This window comes from Dipodomys merriami, unplaced genomic scaffold (genome assembly GCF_024711535.1).
Source record: "Dipodomys merriami isolate MVZ:Mamm:240054 unplaced genomic scaffold, mDipMer1.0.p SCAF_13, whole genome shotgun sequence".
NCBI lineage: Eukaryota > Metazoa > Chordata > Mammalia > Rodentia > Heteromyidae > Dipodomys > Dipodomys merriami.
This window is the reverse complement of record NW_027202604.1, coordinates 1,269,646-1,287,699: the sequence shown is the minus strand read 5'-3', so window position 1 is coordinate 1,287,699 and position 18,054 is coordinate 1,269,646. Positions and strand designations below refer to the sequence as shown.

Here is an 18,054-nt window from a genome sequence, read left to right as displayed (position 1 = left end):
TGAGGATAGCTGTCTTAGCCCATTTGCCGCTGCTATAATAAAATACTGGAAGTGGGTGTACCTTAAAAAATTGTTTATTTATTCGCCAGTTCTCCCTCTACCGCCATCTTGGCTCCGCATCCTTTGTGCAAAATGCCCGGTGAAGCCACAGAATCCATCCCTGCTACAGAGCAGGAATTGCCACAGCCCCAGGCTGAGACGGGGTCTGGAACAGAATCTGACAGTGATGAATCAGTACCAGAGCTCGAAGAACAAGACTCCACACAAGCAGCCACACAACAAGCCCAACTGGCAGCAGCAGCAGAAATTGATGAAGAACCAGTCAGTAAAGCAAATAGCCCCATAAAAAATAAAATACTTAGGAGTTAACTAAAGAAGTGAAGGAGGGCTGGGAAGATGGCTCAGTGGTAGAGCACTTGCCTTGCATGCTCGAGGCCCTGGGTTCGATTCCTCAGCACCACATAAGAAAAAAGCCAGAAGTGGCACTGTGTGGCTCAAGTGGTAGAACGCTAGCCTTGAGCTGAAGAGCTGAGGGACAGAGCCCAGGCCCAGAGTTCAGGCCCCACGACCGGACCCCCCCCCCCCCCGCAAAAAAAAAAAAAGAAGTGAAGGACCTGTGTGATAAAAACTTTAAAAACCTGAAAATGAAAATTAAAGCAGAACTAAAGAAGTGGAAAAACCACCCATGCTCCTGGATTGGGAGGATTAACATCGTGGAAATAGGCAATACTGCCAAAGGCTATCTACAAATTCAATGCAATACCCTTCAATATCCCAACCTCATTCTTCAATGAAATAGAAGAAACAATCCAAAAATTCGTGTAGAACAATAAAAGAACCAGAATAGCAAAAACAATCCTTAGCAGAAATAATAATCAAAACAGCTTGGTACTGGCACAAGAACAGACCTGAGGACCAATGGAATAGAACTGAAAACCCAGAAATGAACCCGCAGACCTATAGCCACCTAATTTTGGATAAGGGAGCTCAAAAAAAATAGAATGGAAAAAAGACAGCCTCTTCAGTAAATGGTGCTGGTAAAAATGGGTAAACCACCTGTAGAAAACTAAAGTTAGATACTTATATATCACTCTGTACCAGAATCAACTCCAAATGGATCAATAACCTCGAAGTCAAAGCAGACACCCTGAAAACATTACAGGAAGGAACTGGAGAAACTCTAGGGCTCCTTGGCACAGGCCAAAAATTTCTTAATAAAGACCCAGAAACACAACAAATCAAAGAAAGATTGGACAAGTGGGATTGCATGAAACTGCAGAGCTTCTGCATGGTAAAGGACATAACTAGCAAGATCAACAGAAAGCCCATGGATTGGGAGATCTTCATTAGCCATAAAATGGACAAGGGCCTCATATCTAAAAGATACTTAGAACTCAAAAAATTAAATCCCCCAAAAACAAATCCTCAAAGAAACAACCACCCCATTAATAAGTGGGCTAGAGACTTAAAGAGAGACTTCCCTGAAGAGGAAATAAGAATGGCCAATAGACACATGAAGAAGACATGCTCAACTTCTCTGGCCATAAAAGAAATGTAAATCAAAACAACATGGAGATTCTACCTCACCCCAGTTAGAATGGCAATAATCAAGAAATCTAATAACAACAGATGCTGGAGGGGATGTAGCCAAAAGGGAACCCTATTGCACTGTTGGTGGGATTGTAAACTTGTGCAACTACTCTGGAAAGCAGTGTGGAGGTTCCTCAAAACACTAAACATAGAGCTCCCCTATGACCCAGCAATCCCACTTCTGGGCATTTACCCAAATGACCACAAACAAGGACATACCAAAGATACCAGCACAACTATGTTTATCACAGCACTATTTGTCATAGCTAAGATATGGAATCAATCAAGATGTCCCTCAGTAGATGAATGGATCAATTCAGCTTCCATCTAGGCTTCCATCAGAAAGAATGACACCTCCCCATTTGTTAGGAAATGGAAAGATTTGGAAAAAAATCATATTAAGTTATTCAGAACCAAAGAAATATAGGTCCCATGGTTTCCCTTATTTGCAATAATTAGTATACATCTGGGCTACCTTAGCTGATGAGCAGAAAAGCTCAAAAGCTTTGTACACATGACAATATAAGATGATGCTAAGCAAAATGAACCCCAAGATATGGACATAAGAGGTTTCTCTTTGTTCTTGTTTCTAATGTACATGACTTTTTTGTTTCTTTTATATATTCTTCCCCATATGATGTATCCCCAGTTGTCACTGTATTTGATTTTGGTACCCTGCATCTTGTACTTACATTTATCTAATTTTGAGAGGGGAAGGGAATTACAAAATGCTGAAACAAAGACACAAGATGACCCAGTGCAACAATGATATCATAAGACACTACGTTGGAAATGAACTATACAAATTTGAGAAGAGGGGGAGGGAAGGGATAGTGGAAGAACAACAAAGAAGGGGGTAACAATGCTCACAAGAAATGTACTCATTACTTTACTCATGTAACTGGAACCACGCTGTAGAGCATCTTTACAATAAAATTTAAATATATGAATACATTCATGAGGGTAGAGCCCCCATTACCTAATTACCTCTTCAGGATTCCACCACCTCTAACACAGTTGCACTACAGATAAAATTTCCAACATATAAAACTTTAGACAAGAAATCAATCTACTGAGTAAAAAAAAAAAAAAAGAAAGAAGTCTAAAATGTAACAAGGCCCACCCAAAAGCATGATAAGACTGAGAACTCCTGGGCTCATCACAAAAGGATAGGCAGATGCATCTCACTGTTAGCAGACAACCTACTGTGATACAGTGGCATCACAGACACCTCAATGGGATGGAATAAACCCTAACACTCACCTCCAATTGGTATAACTCAGCAAATCGTACAAACACAACTCAACACCAAATAAGTATTTCAGAACACAGTTGAACAACCCTGCTAAAATGGTCCTGAAGACTTGATGTGAATGGTTTGGGAACAAGAAGGAAGGATGAGAGATGGTTTATTATGACCAAGAAGCACTGTATATATAAATGCACTTCTTAAGATGAAACCCCCTTGTACAGCTAGTCAATTTTTTAAAAAAAGAAAAGCCCTGAAGTATACAAATAAATAATTTTTGAAAAGGTAACACCTAAGTGAGATCTTTCTCAACTTTTTCACGTTCTGTGTTCAAAAGGAGAATAAATCATATGTTGAGATATGAAAACACATACAGGATCATATGCATGTATACATAAACATACTGTCTGAAGTATGGTATTCCCACAGGAGGATTGCAATGGTCTAACTCTTTTGAACAACTAACGAAGTTTAACAAAATGAATACCAGGAAGCTGGACCATGTCTTGGGAGAAGATCAAGAGAAGAGGGGCAAGAAGAATGGAGAGGAGGCTGGGCAAATACAACTACAGCATTTTTTAAATTTTATTTTCTTGTAAAGATGCCATCCAGAGAGGTTACAGTTACATCAGTAAGGTGATGAGTCCGTTTTGTGCTGGGCATTGTTTACAATATTTAATGTACATATGTAAAAGAGAAACTACGCAACTTGGGGGGGGGATGGATGGGGTTGAGCAAAATGCATCTAGATGAATTGTACTCATAAAGTGATATGTGAAACTCCTTTGTACAACTACTTAAAAGATAATAAAAAAAAATATTTTCTAATTATAAAAAATAAATTGCACGTTGAATCATATTGATTAGAGTAGATTTTTTCCTATTGTGTCAAACCAGAAATAGAAATGATCCTATAACCATTGCTTAAAAGCTATAACATTCCTCCAGACAAGTTTACTTACATTTCTTGGGTTACATTTCTCCATGACCTTGTCCCACTTCTGCACGAGATGAGTAAATATTAGATCTAGTACAGTCTCCTAGTGTGTGATGCTATTTATATTCATGCAGAGCTTTGGCTAGATACGTACACCTGGGGAAATGTCTAAAAATTGCTTTATGTATAACTAACTTGGAAAAAAGGCCATTAGAAATACAAAGATAATAATAGCAAAAAATGTCTAGGAATATGAAAACACAGTAACTGCTATAAACCAAACTGCACGATATAAATCCTTAAGAATTTTCTATTTATTTTGGAGAGTTTTGTAGTATTGGGTTTAAACTCAGGGCCTTTTACTTTTTAGGCCAGTACTCAACCACCTGAGCCACACTTCTAGCCCCTTTTCAGATAGGGTCTTCCTTGTCCCTTAGGCCAGCTTGGGCCTCAGTCACCTACATTCACCTCTAGTATAGCTGTGATGACAGGCATGGACCACCATGCCCAAGTTTTTTATTGAGATTAGGTCTCGTTAACATTTTGCATGGGCTGGCACCAAACTGATCCTCTTGACCTCTGTCTCCCAGACACCTAAAGTTAGAGACATGAGCCATCACACCTGGTTTATTTGCTTTTTTGAGGCAGAGTCTTTGTAGATTCCCCAGCCTGGTCTCAAACTCATGAGTTAAAATAATCCTCACACTTCAGCCTCCAAAGTAGCTAGGAATCGTGTTTCCTTACCTCCACCCTATAGTGGGCCTGCTCCCCATTTTACCTCATCCAGTACAGTTCAAATTGTTTTAGATCATCTGAATTTATGTTAGTGAAATTCTAATTATTTAATTATACTCAGAAGAATTACCTTTGTAGTTCTAGTCTCTGGTTATTATGCATTAAAAGATAATTTTTTAAAGCCTGTCACCAATGGTCCATGTCTATGATCCTAGATACTAAAGAAGCTGAGGACTGCGCTTCAAACCCAGCCCCAAGAAGACAAATCCTCAAGACACTAACCTCCAATTAACTAGCAAAAATCTGGAACTTGAAGATATGGCCCAAGAGGTATAAGCACCATCTGTGAGCAAAAACGCCAAGCAAGAGCTTGAAGCCATGAGTTCAAGCACCAATACTAGCACAAATCACACACACACACACACACACACACACACACACACACACACACACACACACACAATCAAATATTCTTTAAATATTTTATGTTCTTTTCTTTCATATAGAAAAAGGGGTTACGATATTCTTCTCTTTAAAAAGTTATGAAAAGCTAGGTGCCGATGGTTCACGCCTGTAATCCTAGCTACTCAGGAGGCTGAGATCTAAGGATCGACGTTCAAAGCCAGCCCGGGCAGGAAAGTCCGTGAAACTCTGACCTCCAATAAACCACTAGAAAACCGGAAGTGGCGCTGTAGCTCAAGTGGTAGAGCGCTTGCCTTGACCTGAAGAGCACAGGGACAGCCCTCAGGCCCAGAGTTCAAGCCCCACAACCAAAAAAAAAAAAAAAAAAAAGTCATGAAAAATAATTATCTATAATTTAGGCAAGTGTCCCCCCAAAGATCCACATGTTAAAGACTTCATCCATGGGATGATGCTTCTGGGAGAAAATGGAAGCCTTAGCAGGAGGGCCCTTAGTGGAGGTCCTGAGGTCACTGGAGATGTTTCCTTAAAGGAGATTGTGGACCCTGGAATCATCACTTTTGCTTCCTGGTCACAGGTAAGAAGTTTTCTCCTTTATGCAACTAACTATCCACTATTGCCATCTGGCATGCCCATCAGAGCCCGAAATCAATGGGTCCATACAATCTTGGACTGGACCCTCCAAAACTGCAAGCCAAAATAAAACTTTTCTCTTCAAAACCTATTACCTTGGGCATTTTATTTTAGTGATAGAAAGATGGCTAAAACAAATGGAAATCTTATATTGCACAAAAACTATTAATATTTAGAAAATAGGTCCTAATTAAGAATAAGAATTCTAGTTACACTAAGTGACATTCTTAATCATTCCATCAAAACATTTTTTGTGTGGTATTGGGGTTTGAACACAGGGCCCCATGCTTAGTAGGCATGTGCTTTACCACTTGAAACATGTCCCAGCCCCAAACTTGTCATTCTTTTCATCTAACATATAGGAAGTATGATCTTCCAATAATACCAAGATTCTGTTGACAGTTCAGTCAGCATAAAAACCCAGCTCCATCATTGACTAAGTTGTGTAAACTTGGGTAAGTTATTTTTTTCTACATTTACATTTTATCTATAAATTGAGGACATTTCAAATACTTACCTCAGATGATTGTTGCAAACACAAAACAATGTAATACAGCACATGACAAAGCCTCAACATATGTCTGCTGGTAGCAGTAGCCATAACAGAGGAAGTCTAAATTGTTTCTCTAACTTTATTTCAACTACACATTTTTGACAAACCTAAAAACTGCACAGATAGGGGTAGTTATCCCCCATTCCTGTCTCTTCTCAATGTGTCAAACAGAGAAGACTACAAAACCCAGTTCCTTTAACATGTCACTTCTGATCCAAAGAACAAAAGAACCAATGTGCCATCTCCAGGCAACCTCTTCTCTTGGTGTAGCCACCTTTAGAGCCAGGCATACAGGCATCAAACCCTGGATCCTGTGTCACTGCATGGAAAAGACCTGCACAGACAATCACTTGGCCAGCTCCATACTTCAGATGAGAATTGTAGAGGAGTAACCATAACCAGAAGCATTGTGTACATACATTAACTCTTTTTTCATATAATGTGATTTATTCTCCCCTAATTGTATATTATTTAATAATGTGTATTTTGGGGCGTTTTCCTCTTTCCAAACTCACTTCTCCAACTTCTTATCAGTGATGCACATGGTTATAGCCCAAACAAATTACTTGCATTCTTGTTTTTAAATGTAATCCCATTGTACAACTAATTGATGTCAATAAAAAAGATAAAAATATATGTAGTAAAAAAATTAAAAGAAAAAATATCTGATGGAGTAAGCCACTGAGATTTGAAGCTTGTTGTATACCACAGAAGAATCTATCCTATCCTGAGCAATAGGCATGCACTCACCTCTCTGAAAGGAACCCTTAATATTGAGAAGGAAAGCATTTCAATTTTTTAAAAAATACTTGCTTTTAATCAATCTTTTATTTTTTGTATATGGTATCACATCATATTGCAAATAAACTGACTTTTTGAGCTCTCCATGCTGCTTTCTTTTTAATATTAACCTAAAAAAGAAAATAATTATATTTTACCTATCTGTAGTACACGGATTAAGAATGCAGGGTTTTACTTGTCTAAATGTCACAATCACTTGTCACCCACAAGACTCAAGCTTTTTGTGATCACAGTACTGGTGAGAACAAAAGGATCATATGAGACTATTAGGGCAACTGTGGCTATTACCCAATTCTCATGAATGAAATAAAAAAGAGGTTTGAAATATTATTACTAAGGGCATAAAAGAGTTTGGGTGTGGTGGCTCACACTTGGACTCTTAGCTACTTGAGAGGCAGAGATTAAGATTACAGTTTGAGGCCAAAGAGTTAACAAAAAAGGAGTCAAGGATGGTGCACATGCCTGTGGTCCCAGCTATATGGGAAGCATGTAAGAGAGCCACAATCACAGGCAAAACACCAATTCAAGACCCCATCCAAAGCATAACTAAAGCAAACAAAAAGGATAAAGGTCATAACTCAAGTGGCAGCGCACCTGCCCAGCAAAAACAGGATCCCAAGTTCAAATTCCCTTACTATCACAAAAAAAGCAAAAAAGTAATAAAAGTTATATACATCATTAAAATTTACTTACTTCAACATAATACTTACTTCATCATGTCCATATTTTTGTGACTGCAATAGAAGACACTACAGCACATCATATATTTTTAAATAAACATACATTTAAAATTGGGGCTCTATGCTCAAAAACAAATTCATATGGGGCTGGGAAGGTGGCTCAGTGGTAGAGTGTTTGCCTTGCATGCATGAGGCCCTGGGTTCGATTCCTCAGCACCACATAAGCAGAAAGAGCTGGAAGTGGTGATATGGCTCAAGTGGTAGAGCATTAGTCTTGAACTGAAGAGCTAAAGAACAGCACCCAGCTCCAGAGTTCAGGCCCCATGACCGACAAAAAAAAAAAAAAATTCAATAATAAATGCATGAGAAAAAAGTCGTCTTGGAAGCTGAGCACTGGTGGTTCACACCTATAACCTAGCTACTCAGGAGGCTGAGATCTGAGTATAGTGGTTTGAAGCCAGCTATCTCCAATTAACCACCAGAAAACCTGAAGTGGAGCTCAAAGTAGTAGAGCCTTGAGCCAAGGACACTGCCCAGACCCTGAGTTCAAGCCACACAACCAACAAAAAAAAAGTCATTTTGGAGTTGATAGCTCAAAGAATAGCTCTCAAACGTTTTTGTTACTATTTTCATGTTTGCTAAACTGCTTTATTCCAAACATGAAACTAGCAAGAGGAAAAGAATATAGAACAGAGGGGAAAGCAACTCATAATGACAGGGTCACAAATAGTGCATGAACCAGAAATATCAGGAAACTATAGAAATAGTGGCAAAGAATGTTAATTTTATTTATGAGTAAAAAACAAAACTTTGTGTTCCAACTTAAAAAAAATACATTTCCACATGTGAAAACCAGAAACTGATTTTCAGATCATCAAAAGGATATAGAGATTGCTCTTCATGCACACAAGGGGAAGATTTTTGTACAAGTTGCCAATGTTTCCACAGCTATGTGGTTTCCAAGAAGTGATAACCAGGGGATAACAACCCCAAAAAGAGCAGAGATATCATTAGGCAATGGCTAGGTAAGTCATGCTGGAGTCATCTTAAAATGTCTATAGGAAATAAATTGCTACCTGAGGAAATAAAATGCTACCTGAGGATTCTTGAGCCAAATGACGTAGCTCCCTCTTCTTTTAGCCTTTCTCTCACCACTAGTAAGAGGTGAAGATGAGACTTAAAACCAGGCATGTCAGACTCGAAAGCCTTATAAAAATAGCAACCTAGAAGATAGGTCTTACATAATAGCTAGAACTTGAAAATGGAGGCTAAGCTGGAAGGGAAGTGAAGAAGGGGTGCTGAGGTAGCTAATTGTGAAATAGATCAGCATGAACCAAGGCATTGGGGTGGAAAACCCTGTTCAGGAACTGCCAACCTGTGGTACAGGTAGTTCAGACGCAGGAGGGGATACAATGTTAGGCTGGCAAAGCTGGGCCAGGCCTTCCAGTAGAAGATGCTGTGAGCTAAGTCAAGACCATAGACTTCACTTTGGAGAAAATGAGTAATACTTACGACTTTAAAGAAGGGAGAAGCCTAAGTACAGGAAGACTTTGGGAAAGTAACCTCACTAATCTTGCAGCAACATAGAAGATGGATCAAAGAAGAGAAAGAAGGCCTCTTGCATATGGCAGATCATTAATATTGAATAGGTAAAGAAAGACTAAGTTCAAGTTGATTGTGTACCAGGTATCAAACCCATTCTAATGAATCCCATCTCCTATTGTTTAGTTTGATACTTCGAGAAGTAACTCCATTCATTTTAGGAATAACACTGTGGGTACTTCAGGAGAAACAAATTCTGCAGTCAAATGTGGCCCTTTAATGTGAAGTATTTACTCTTGTGGTTAGCATTTTCTTCTTGTATTCAGTGGGAGTAACATCTGAATTGCTACTGCAACTGCTGAAAAAGACAACATAATTAACCAAGTATAAAAATTAGCAAGGAGAGGTACTCCTCCCCCACTTCTGTAATTATGTGAAAAAGTTATTTGAAATAAAGAGGTCACAAGGTATGATATCCTATTCCTTGTGTTCTCCCCAAGCATCTAAGATATATAGATATATATATATATATACACATATATATACACATATATGTGTATATATACATATATATAGTTACTGCCTTCTTGGTGGTGCCAAACGTTCCTTTGTACAGGTCCTGGAAGCACCTGCAAAGCATCAACTACTCAGTAAGACATCAAGGCTGAAAATCACTGTGGGGAGTCATAACCTACCTGGTTTTCTTCATGAGAAACCCTCATCTGCTCCTTGAGGACAGACATCCGGGCTGCCTCTTCTTTCCTCAAGACTCTCTCCTTCTTTAGCTCAGGACTCCAGAAAGTCTTGATGCTGTTCATGGAGGATCCCAGCTTGCTATCCTTGATGTCTAGCTCTTTCCGGAGGAGGTCATTCTCTCTCTGGAGTTCCTTGAGCTGGGCTTGAAGATCTAACATGGTGCTATCTCTTACTTGCCTCAACATAGAAGGGACCTGGTGATGGTGATGATGGGCTGAGCTGCTCAGACCGCCATGTTGATCTGCATATGAAAGGACATCTGTGTGGGAAAGTCCAGCTGAGGCAATATTGGGACTACTTCCCATGGCTGTGACTCGACCTCCATAAACAGCTCGATTCGTGGCCCTGCCAAGAGTCATAGTGCCCTTTGGGTAAGTTGTTGAAGCTACTCCTTCATGATCACTCAGATACATGGGGCCAGATGTAGCATAGGCTGCATTAAGGGATTGGATATTTTCCATAGACAGAGTCTTGCCTGTTCCACCCCCACCTCCACTACTCGTTCTTCGATGGCCCAGACGAGGAGACCTTGGCAAACGAGGTGATCTGGAAGGGCTCCCCTCCAAATTAGTGATTGTTCTTGCACTTCCATACATTTTTCTTCTTTTTTGAAGCGCTGCTGAAGAGAAGAATGCTATTTTAAGCTGGAGTTTAAGCCACTAATTCCACTCTAGGCCAGAACTGTCACTACATTCTTTTTAGGCTGTACCAGGTGATTATTCCAATCAGAGATCTGTAAAATGAGAAAGGAAAAAAAGGAGGATAATTATGAACAAACTTCTTTAGAACTCTAACTGCATTATATTTAAGATAGATAAGTGAAGAAATGATAAATGACTATAAATAGCCAGATTGTTATTGACATCAATAATGTTCATTTAATAAGGAAAGTAACCCCCAAACACTACTTACAACATGTAAACTTTTCAAATGAATTCTCTTGCCCAAAGCCAGGTCAAAAGTTCTCAAAGCAAAAATGAAACTGTTTCATCCTTCAGAAAACAATTTTGTGCTATCAGAATTGGGGAAATTCTAACCATGGAATTTCTCCTTCATAGACACTTGAGCAATAACATAATCCAAACTTAAGGGTGTGACTATCATACACATGTGCTGCTGCTTCCTGGGATTTCAAACATCTAATAAGCATATTGTTACTTTCCCCTATGCTATTTATTCCAGATATCCCTATCCATCCTTCTCTCTAATAGGTTGGGAATTCTTCTTAACACAGCCTTCTGGATGGCTTACCTGCCAGTCACTACCACTGACACTTGAGTTGGGAGCCTACTGGTCAATCTTAGAGCTAGAAGAAAAAGAGGTAGTTCAACTGAAGATATCTACATATCTGAGCCCATTTGTAATGCTCTATCACCGCGGGAAACAACAACCCTTTCTCCTTTCACATGCATCTCCTAGGCTGGTCATTGAGAATTTCTTTTCTTTTCTTTTTTTGTTTTGTTTTAATTTGTTTGTTTTTGTTTAGGTAGGTGGGGAGGCTGTGTATGCAGGTCATGATGCTCAACTCAGCATAAAGCTGTCCCTTAGATTTTTGTTCTTAAGAGTTTTTGGTTTGTTTTCTGCTCAGGAATAGTACTCTACTACTTCAGCCACAATTCTACTGCTGGTGTTTTGCTATTTGTAGACTTGCCTGCCCAGGCTGGCTTCATACTATGATCCTCAGATCTCAGTCTCCTGAGTAGCTAGGATTACAGGTATGAGCAACCAGCACTCAGCCATTTGAGAATTCTCTTCCATTTTAATCTTTTCACAATAACCTCTGCCCACCAATACAGGTGTTAAGAGTTCTTGGTCCCATAACCTCTAAAGAAAAAAAAAAAAAATAGAAGCTTCCTGTCATGGTGACTCACATATAATCAGTACTGATTTTATGTAGCTAGTTGTAATTATCCTTTCAATATGAACACCCAAATAGCCTTAATGAAGTGCACTATGGTCTTTTACTCTTGTCCTTAAAGAGTCTTTAATGTACTTTTTCCCTCAACTTTATAATATGAGAGTATATCCTGAAGAAAGGCAAACTGAAGTTCAAATACCCACTCTACATGGACTTGTTGAGTGAGCAAAGGTTTATTTAATTTCTACTCTTCAATTGATAAAGTCCAAGTAACACCATCTAACTCATGGTTAGAAATAATATTAAACTAGACACTCAATTTGCTTCCTAGCATAGAATACTCAGTAGTTCAGATTGTTATTGCCATCATGAGATCAATATATTAAAGACAATATACAGGGCATCTTTTATTTATTTGCCTATCAAATTCATCTCTTCTCCCTACCTCCACAAAAACTTTCTAGTAATACAATCCTCATTTTCTAAAGAAAAAAAAACATTGCCTCCAAACCTTTACTCACAGTTCATAAAATTTAGGTAAGGCTAATTCCCTCACTCCATCCTGGATGGAGAACAAGATTCAAGTCTGTCCAATATTATTCCATTCCAGACATAGCAGCTAGTTCAGGGATAGGCATGAGACTCATATTGATCTAAAAAGATTGCATATCATAACTTTAGATAGAACAACTGGGAAAGATAAGCCCTTCTTCAGCTAGATTTATTTACTATCAAGATGAAGTTCTGAGTACACCCATATGGAAAAAGTATGAGATTAACTCAGTTTTCTCTTTAAAAAAATGAAAATCATTTTATATCTAAGATTTTTTCATAAATAATCTAGTCTTTAAAAAAGAGGAATCATGACACATTTCTCTATAACAACCCTAAATATTAATGAGCTCAATTTTCCAATCAAAAGAAGTATAGCAGATTGGATCATAAATAAGATCCATCCATTGTTTGCATTCTGTTTTGGGTTATTTTTTAATTGATTAAACTTCCACTAATTATGATATATTCTATTTCACATTTATTAAATAAATAAATGATATCAATCTCTGATCTTAGATAAAAGAATTCAGATACAGACATTTGCACAAAATATCAAGAATGTCATAAAAGCCATCAAGGTAACTTATAATAGAAAATAACCCTATTGCAAAAAAAAAAAAGAAAGAAAGAAGTCCCAAGCATAGAGTCTTTCTTTCCTCCACCAAAAAAAAAAAAAAGAATAAACAATCCTAAGAATTTGATTGCACAAATCATGAGAAAGACAAATGATGGAATAGTAAGAGTTTAACATAAGTATTTGATTATATAGAAAGATGCTCATAACATACTATTAGTAAAGGATAAAAGTAGAAAAAATTGTGATTTACTGTAGATACACACATACACACACACAATTACTAGCTCTGGAGACTGGAATGATACACATTAAAATATTATTAGTGATAGGACTCTAAGATGTTTTCATTTTCTCCCTTTGTTTTTTTGCATGTTCTAAGTTTTTACTAATAAAGATATGTAAGAATGGGATGGTATATAATTTCTAAAATAAATTTGTTATTTTACTATCCTTAGAATCCAGGTATCTGAGTCCTTCCTATATTATTTTATCCCCTTGTTTATGGAAACAGATATTTCTGATTTTGGGGGCTAGGTTTGAGATCCCTCTCACAAATTTTCACATACACATATTTAATCCTCAGTGATTTTCCCAGATCAGCTGGTCATAACCAACAAACAAAAAGTGAATTTTTGTTCCTTTTTTAATAATATACAGAACACAAACACATAACATATAAAATACATAGATATAATATCTTGTTTGAGATCATGTTTATTTTTAAATAAATGTGCAAAAGCAAACATGTTATTACAAGCCTGTAACCCCAGCACTTGCAAAGCAGAGGTAAAAGATCTCTAGTTCACCTATATTTATTTTTTTTTAAAAAGTTCAAAGCTAGCCTGGACTACATAGCAAGACCATGTTTCAAAATATTATATAATATAAGCAACTGGCATTGGGCCACAGTTTGCCTTCCTTGTCTATATTTAGCATTATGATAGTAACATAGAATGTATTTTTTATGTTTTCTAGAATGACCAATATAAATTCTTACTATTCCTGAAGCATTTGATAAAATAGAACCCATAAAATTAAGAAGGCTCTGTTGCAAATTCGTTTTTCAGTTTTTTACTATGTTCACTGACACCTTTGGTTTCTTACTTATATCAATTATCAAAACAATATTTCTTCAAACTCAGTCTGCTCCAACTAGAATTATCTAGCTTATTGATATCATCATATATACCTTACCCTTAGTTTTTTATTAGTCATCTCCTCCACTTAAATTCCCATTTCCTTCCTACTGGAAACAAAATGGCAAATGTTTGTCTCTTTGTGTTTCAAAGGAACACAGCTTTTAGGATCATTGATATATTTTATTATATCCTATTTTCCATCGTAACTATATGGTTATCTTCATTTCTACTTCATTTGTGTTAATTTTTTTATTTTTATTTTTTTCTTCTTTTTTTATTGTGAGAATACTATACAGAGGAGTTACAATTACATGGGCAAGATAATGAGTACATTTCTTATCAAGCATTGTTGCCTCCTTTTTGTTTCCCCTTCCCATCCTTCCCATACTCCCCCACCTCCCCGCCCCAATCCTCCCTCCCTCCATCAAAGTTGTAAAGTTTGTTTTTCGACATAATGACTTGTACATCTCATTGTTGCAATGGGCCCACATATATCCCTAGTTAAACAATTTGTTTTTGCCCTTCCCCTCCATAAATTATAACAACATCAAATACAGTGAAAGCAGGGGTTATACCGTGGGGGAGGGACATACAAAGCAACAAAGAAATAATCTTATAAATATGTTAGAAACAATTGCATGAAAGAAAAAAAATTGAATACTTATCTTGGGGTTCATTTCACCTAACATCAACTTATCTGACCATTTCTGCTTGACTCAGACATATACTAGTTGTTGCAAATAAGGGAAACCATGGGACCTATGCTTCTTTGGGCCTGGCTTACTTCACTTAATAGAATTTTTTCCAAGCCTTTCCATTTCCTAACAAATGGGGCAATGTCATTCTTTCTGATGGAGGCATAGAATACCATTGTGTATATATACCACATTTTCTTGATCCATTCATCTACTGAGGGGCATCTGGGTTGGTTCCATATCTTAGCTAATGCTGCAATAAACATAGTTGTGCTGGTAGCTTTAGTGTGGTCTTGTTTGTGTTCATTTGGGTAAATACCCAAAAGTGGGATTGCTGGGTCATAGAGGAGCCCTATGTGGAGTCTTTTGAGGAACCTCCATACTGCTTTCCAAAGTGGTTGAACAAGTTTACACTCCCACCAACAATGCAGTAAGGTTACCTTCTGTCCACATCCCCTCCAGCATCTGTTGTTATTAGAGTTCTTGATTATAGCCATTCTAACTGGGATGAGGTGGCATCTCAATGTTGTTTTGGTTTGCATTTCTTCTATGCCTAGGGAAGCTGGACATTTCTTCATGTGTCTATTGGCCATCCTTCTTTCCTCTTCAGAGAAGTTTCTCTGAAGTCTTTTGCCCACTTATTTATTGGGCAGTTGTTTCTTTGAAGATTTGGGGGGGGCATTTAATTTTTTGAGTTCCAGGTATATTTTAGATATGAGACCCTTGTCTGTTGTATGGCTAGTGAAGATCTTCTCCCAATCCGTGGGCTTTCTATTGATCTTGCTAGCTATGTCGTTTGCCATGAAGAAGCTCTGTAATTTCATGCAATCCCATTTGTCCAACCTTTCTTTGATTTGTTGTGTTTCTGGGTCTCTATTAAGAAAATTTCAGCCTGTGCCAAGGAGACCTAGGGTTTCTCCTATTCCATCCTGTACTGTTTTCAGAGTGTCTGCTTTGACTCTGATGTCTTTGATCCATTTGGAGTTGATTCTAGTGCAGGGTGATATATAAGGATCTAGCTTTAGTTTTCTACAAGTAGTTAACCAATTTTGCCAGCACCATTTACTGAAGAGGCTGTCTTTCTTCCATTCTATTTGTTTAGCTTCCTTATTGAAGATTAGATGGCTATAGGTCTTTAGGTTCATTTCTAGGTTTTCAATTCTATCCCATTTGCCCTAAGGTCTGTTCTTGTGCCAGTACCAAGCTGTTTTGATTACTATGGCTTTATAGTAGAGTTTGAAATTTGGTATTGATATTCCTCCAGCACCGTTCTTTCTGTTAAGGATCGTTTTTGCTATTCGGGGTCTTTTATTGTTCCATATGAACTTTTAGATTGCCTTTTCTATTTCCTTGAAGAATGAGGTTGGAATATTGATAGGTATCGCATTGAATTTGTCGATAGCCTTGGGAAGCATTGCCATTTTCATGATGTTGATCTTTCCAATCCAGGACCATGGGAGTTTTTGTCACTTTCTAAGTTCTGTTTTGATTTCCTTTTTCAAGTTTTTAAAGTTTTCATCATAGAGGTCCTTCGCTTCTTTGGTTAATTCCTAGGTATTTTATCTTTTGTGGGGCTATTAAAAATGGAGTTGCTAGCCGGGCGCTGGTGGCTCACGCCTGTAATCCTAGCTACTCAGGAGGCTGAGATCTGAGGATCGCGGTTCAAAGCCAGCGCGGGCAGGAGAGACCGTGAGACTCCTATCTCCAATAAACCACCAGAAAACCGGAAGTGGCACTGTAGCTCAAGTGGTAGAGCACTCGCCTTGAGCTGAAGAGCTGAGGGACAGCGCCCAGGCCCAGAGTTCAAGCCCCACGACCGACCAAAAAAAAAAAAAAAAAATGGAGTTGCTTTCCTAATTTCAGCCACCCTTTTCTCATTGTTGCCATACAGAAAGGCCATTTATTTTTGAGAGTTAATTTTATACCCTGCTACTTTGCCAAAGTTTTGAATCAGCTTGAGTAATTTGGGAATGGAGTCTGTGGGATTCTTTAAATACAAGATCATGTCATCTGCAAAGAGGGAGAGTTTTACTTCTTCTTTCCCTATTTGGATCCACTTTATGTTTGCATCTTGTCTTATTGCTGTAGCTAGGCATTCTAATGCTAGATTGAAGAGCAGTGGAGAGAGTGGGCATCCTTGTCTCGTTCTTGAGTTTAGAGTAAATGGCTTTAGTTTTTCACTATTGAATATAATGCTGGCTGTAGGTTTGTCATACACAGCCTTTATTGTATTGAGGAATGTTCCATGGATTCCTGATTTTTCCAGAACCTTCATCATAAAGTAGTGTTGGATCTTGTCAAATGCTTTTTCTGCATCTATTGAGATAACCATGTGGTTCTTATCCTTGCTCTTGTTGATGTGATGAATTATGTTAATTGATTTGCATATATTGAACCAGCTTTGCATCCCTGAAATGAATCCTGTTTGATCGTGGTGTATGATTTTTTTGGATGAATTGTTGAAGTCGATTGGCCAAAATTTTGTTGAGAAGTTTTACATCAATGTTCATCAAAGAAATAGGTCTATAGTTCTCTTTCTTTGATGAGTCCCTGCCTGGTTTTGGGATGAGGGTTATTATGGCTTCATAGAATGAGTTCAGTAGTGAACTTTCTCTTTCAATTTCATTGAGGAGTTGAAGGAGTATTGGTGTGAGCTCTGCTTTGAAGACCTTGTAATATTCCGCTGTAAAACCATCTGGTCCTGGGCTTTTCTTAGATGGCAGGTCTCTTATTGCTGTTTCTATTTCAATGCTTGATATGGGCCTGTTAAGATGGTTTAACTCATCTTGGTTTAGTTTCGGCATGTCCATATTCGCTAGGAAAAGGTCCATTTCTGCCAAGTTCTCAAACTTATTAGCATAAAATTTTGAGAAGTATTCCTTATAATGTTCTGAATCTTGGTTGTTTCTGTGGTGATGTTTCCATTCTCATCTCTGAGTTTATTTGTGTTCTCTTCTTTTTCTGATAAGATTTGCTAAGGGTCTGTCTATTTTGTTAATTTTTTCAAAGAACCAACTCTTTGTTTTGTTGATTCTTTCTATGTTTTTTTTGGATTCTAATTCATTTAATTCTGATTTAATTTTGATTATTTCTTTCCATCTACTGGATTGGGGTTTATCTTGCTGCTCTTTTTCAAGGAGGCTCAGCTGTCTCATTAAATTGTTGGTTTCAGATCTCTCCAATTTGTTGATGGAGGAACTCAGAGCTATAAACTTGCCTCTGAGTACTACCTTTGCTGTATCCCAGAGGAGCTGGTAGTTTGTGCATTCATTTTTGTTGAATATCATGAACACTTGAATTTCCTCTCTAATCTCTTCCATGACCCACTGGTGGT

General features: G+C 37.8%; 1 protein-coding gene across 18 annotated transcripts in view; it reads right to left on the bottom strand.

Moving 5' to 3' along the window:
- Nucleotides 1–18,054, bottom strand: part of Erc2 (ELKS/RAB6-interacting/CAST family member 2) — a 1,008,017-nt gene that overhangs the window by 958,965 nt on the left and 30,998 nt on the right. For all 18 annotated transcript variants that reach the window (XR_011371144.1, XR_011371143.1, XR_011371142.1 and 15 more), the window contains exon 2: nucleotides 9,836–10,629. Coding sequence is in view for 15 of the 18 variants with exons in the window: in XM_070018479.1 (XP_069874580.1) it covers nucleotides 9,836–10,492 (657 nt within the window). In the remaining 3 variants the exon portion in view is untranslated. The remainder of the gene's footprint in view (nucleotides 1–9,835; nucleotides 10,630–18,054) is intronic.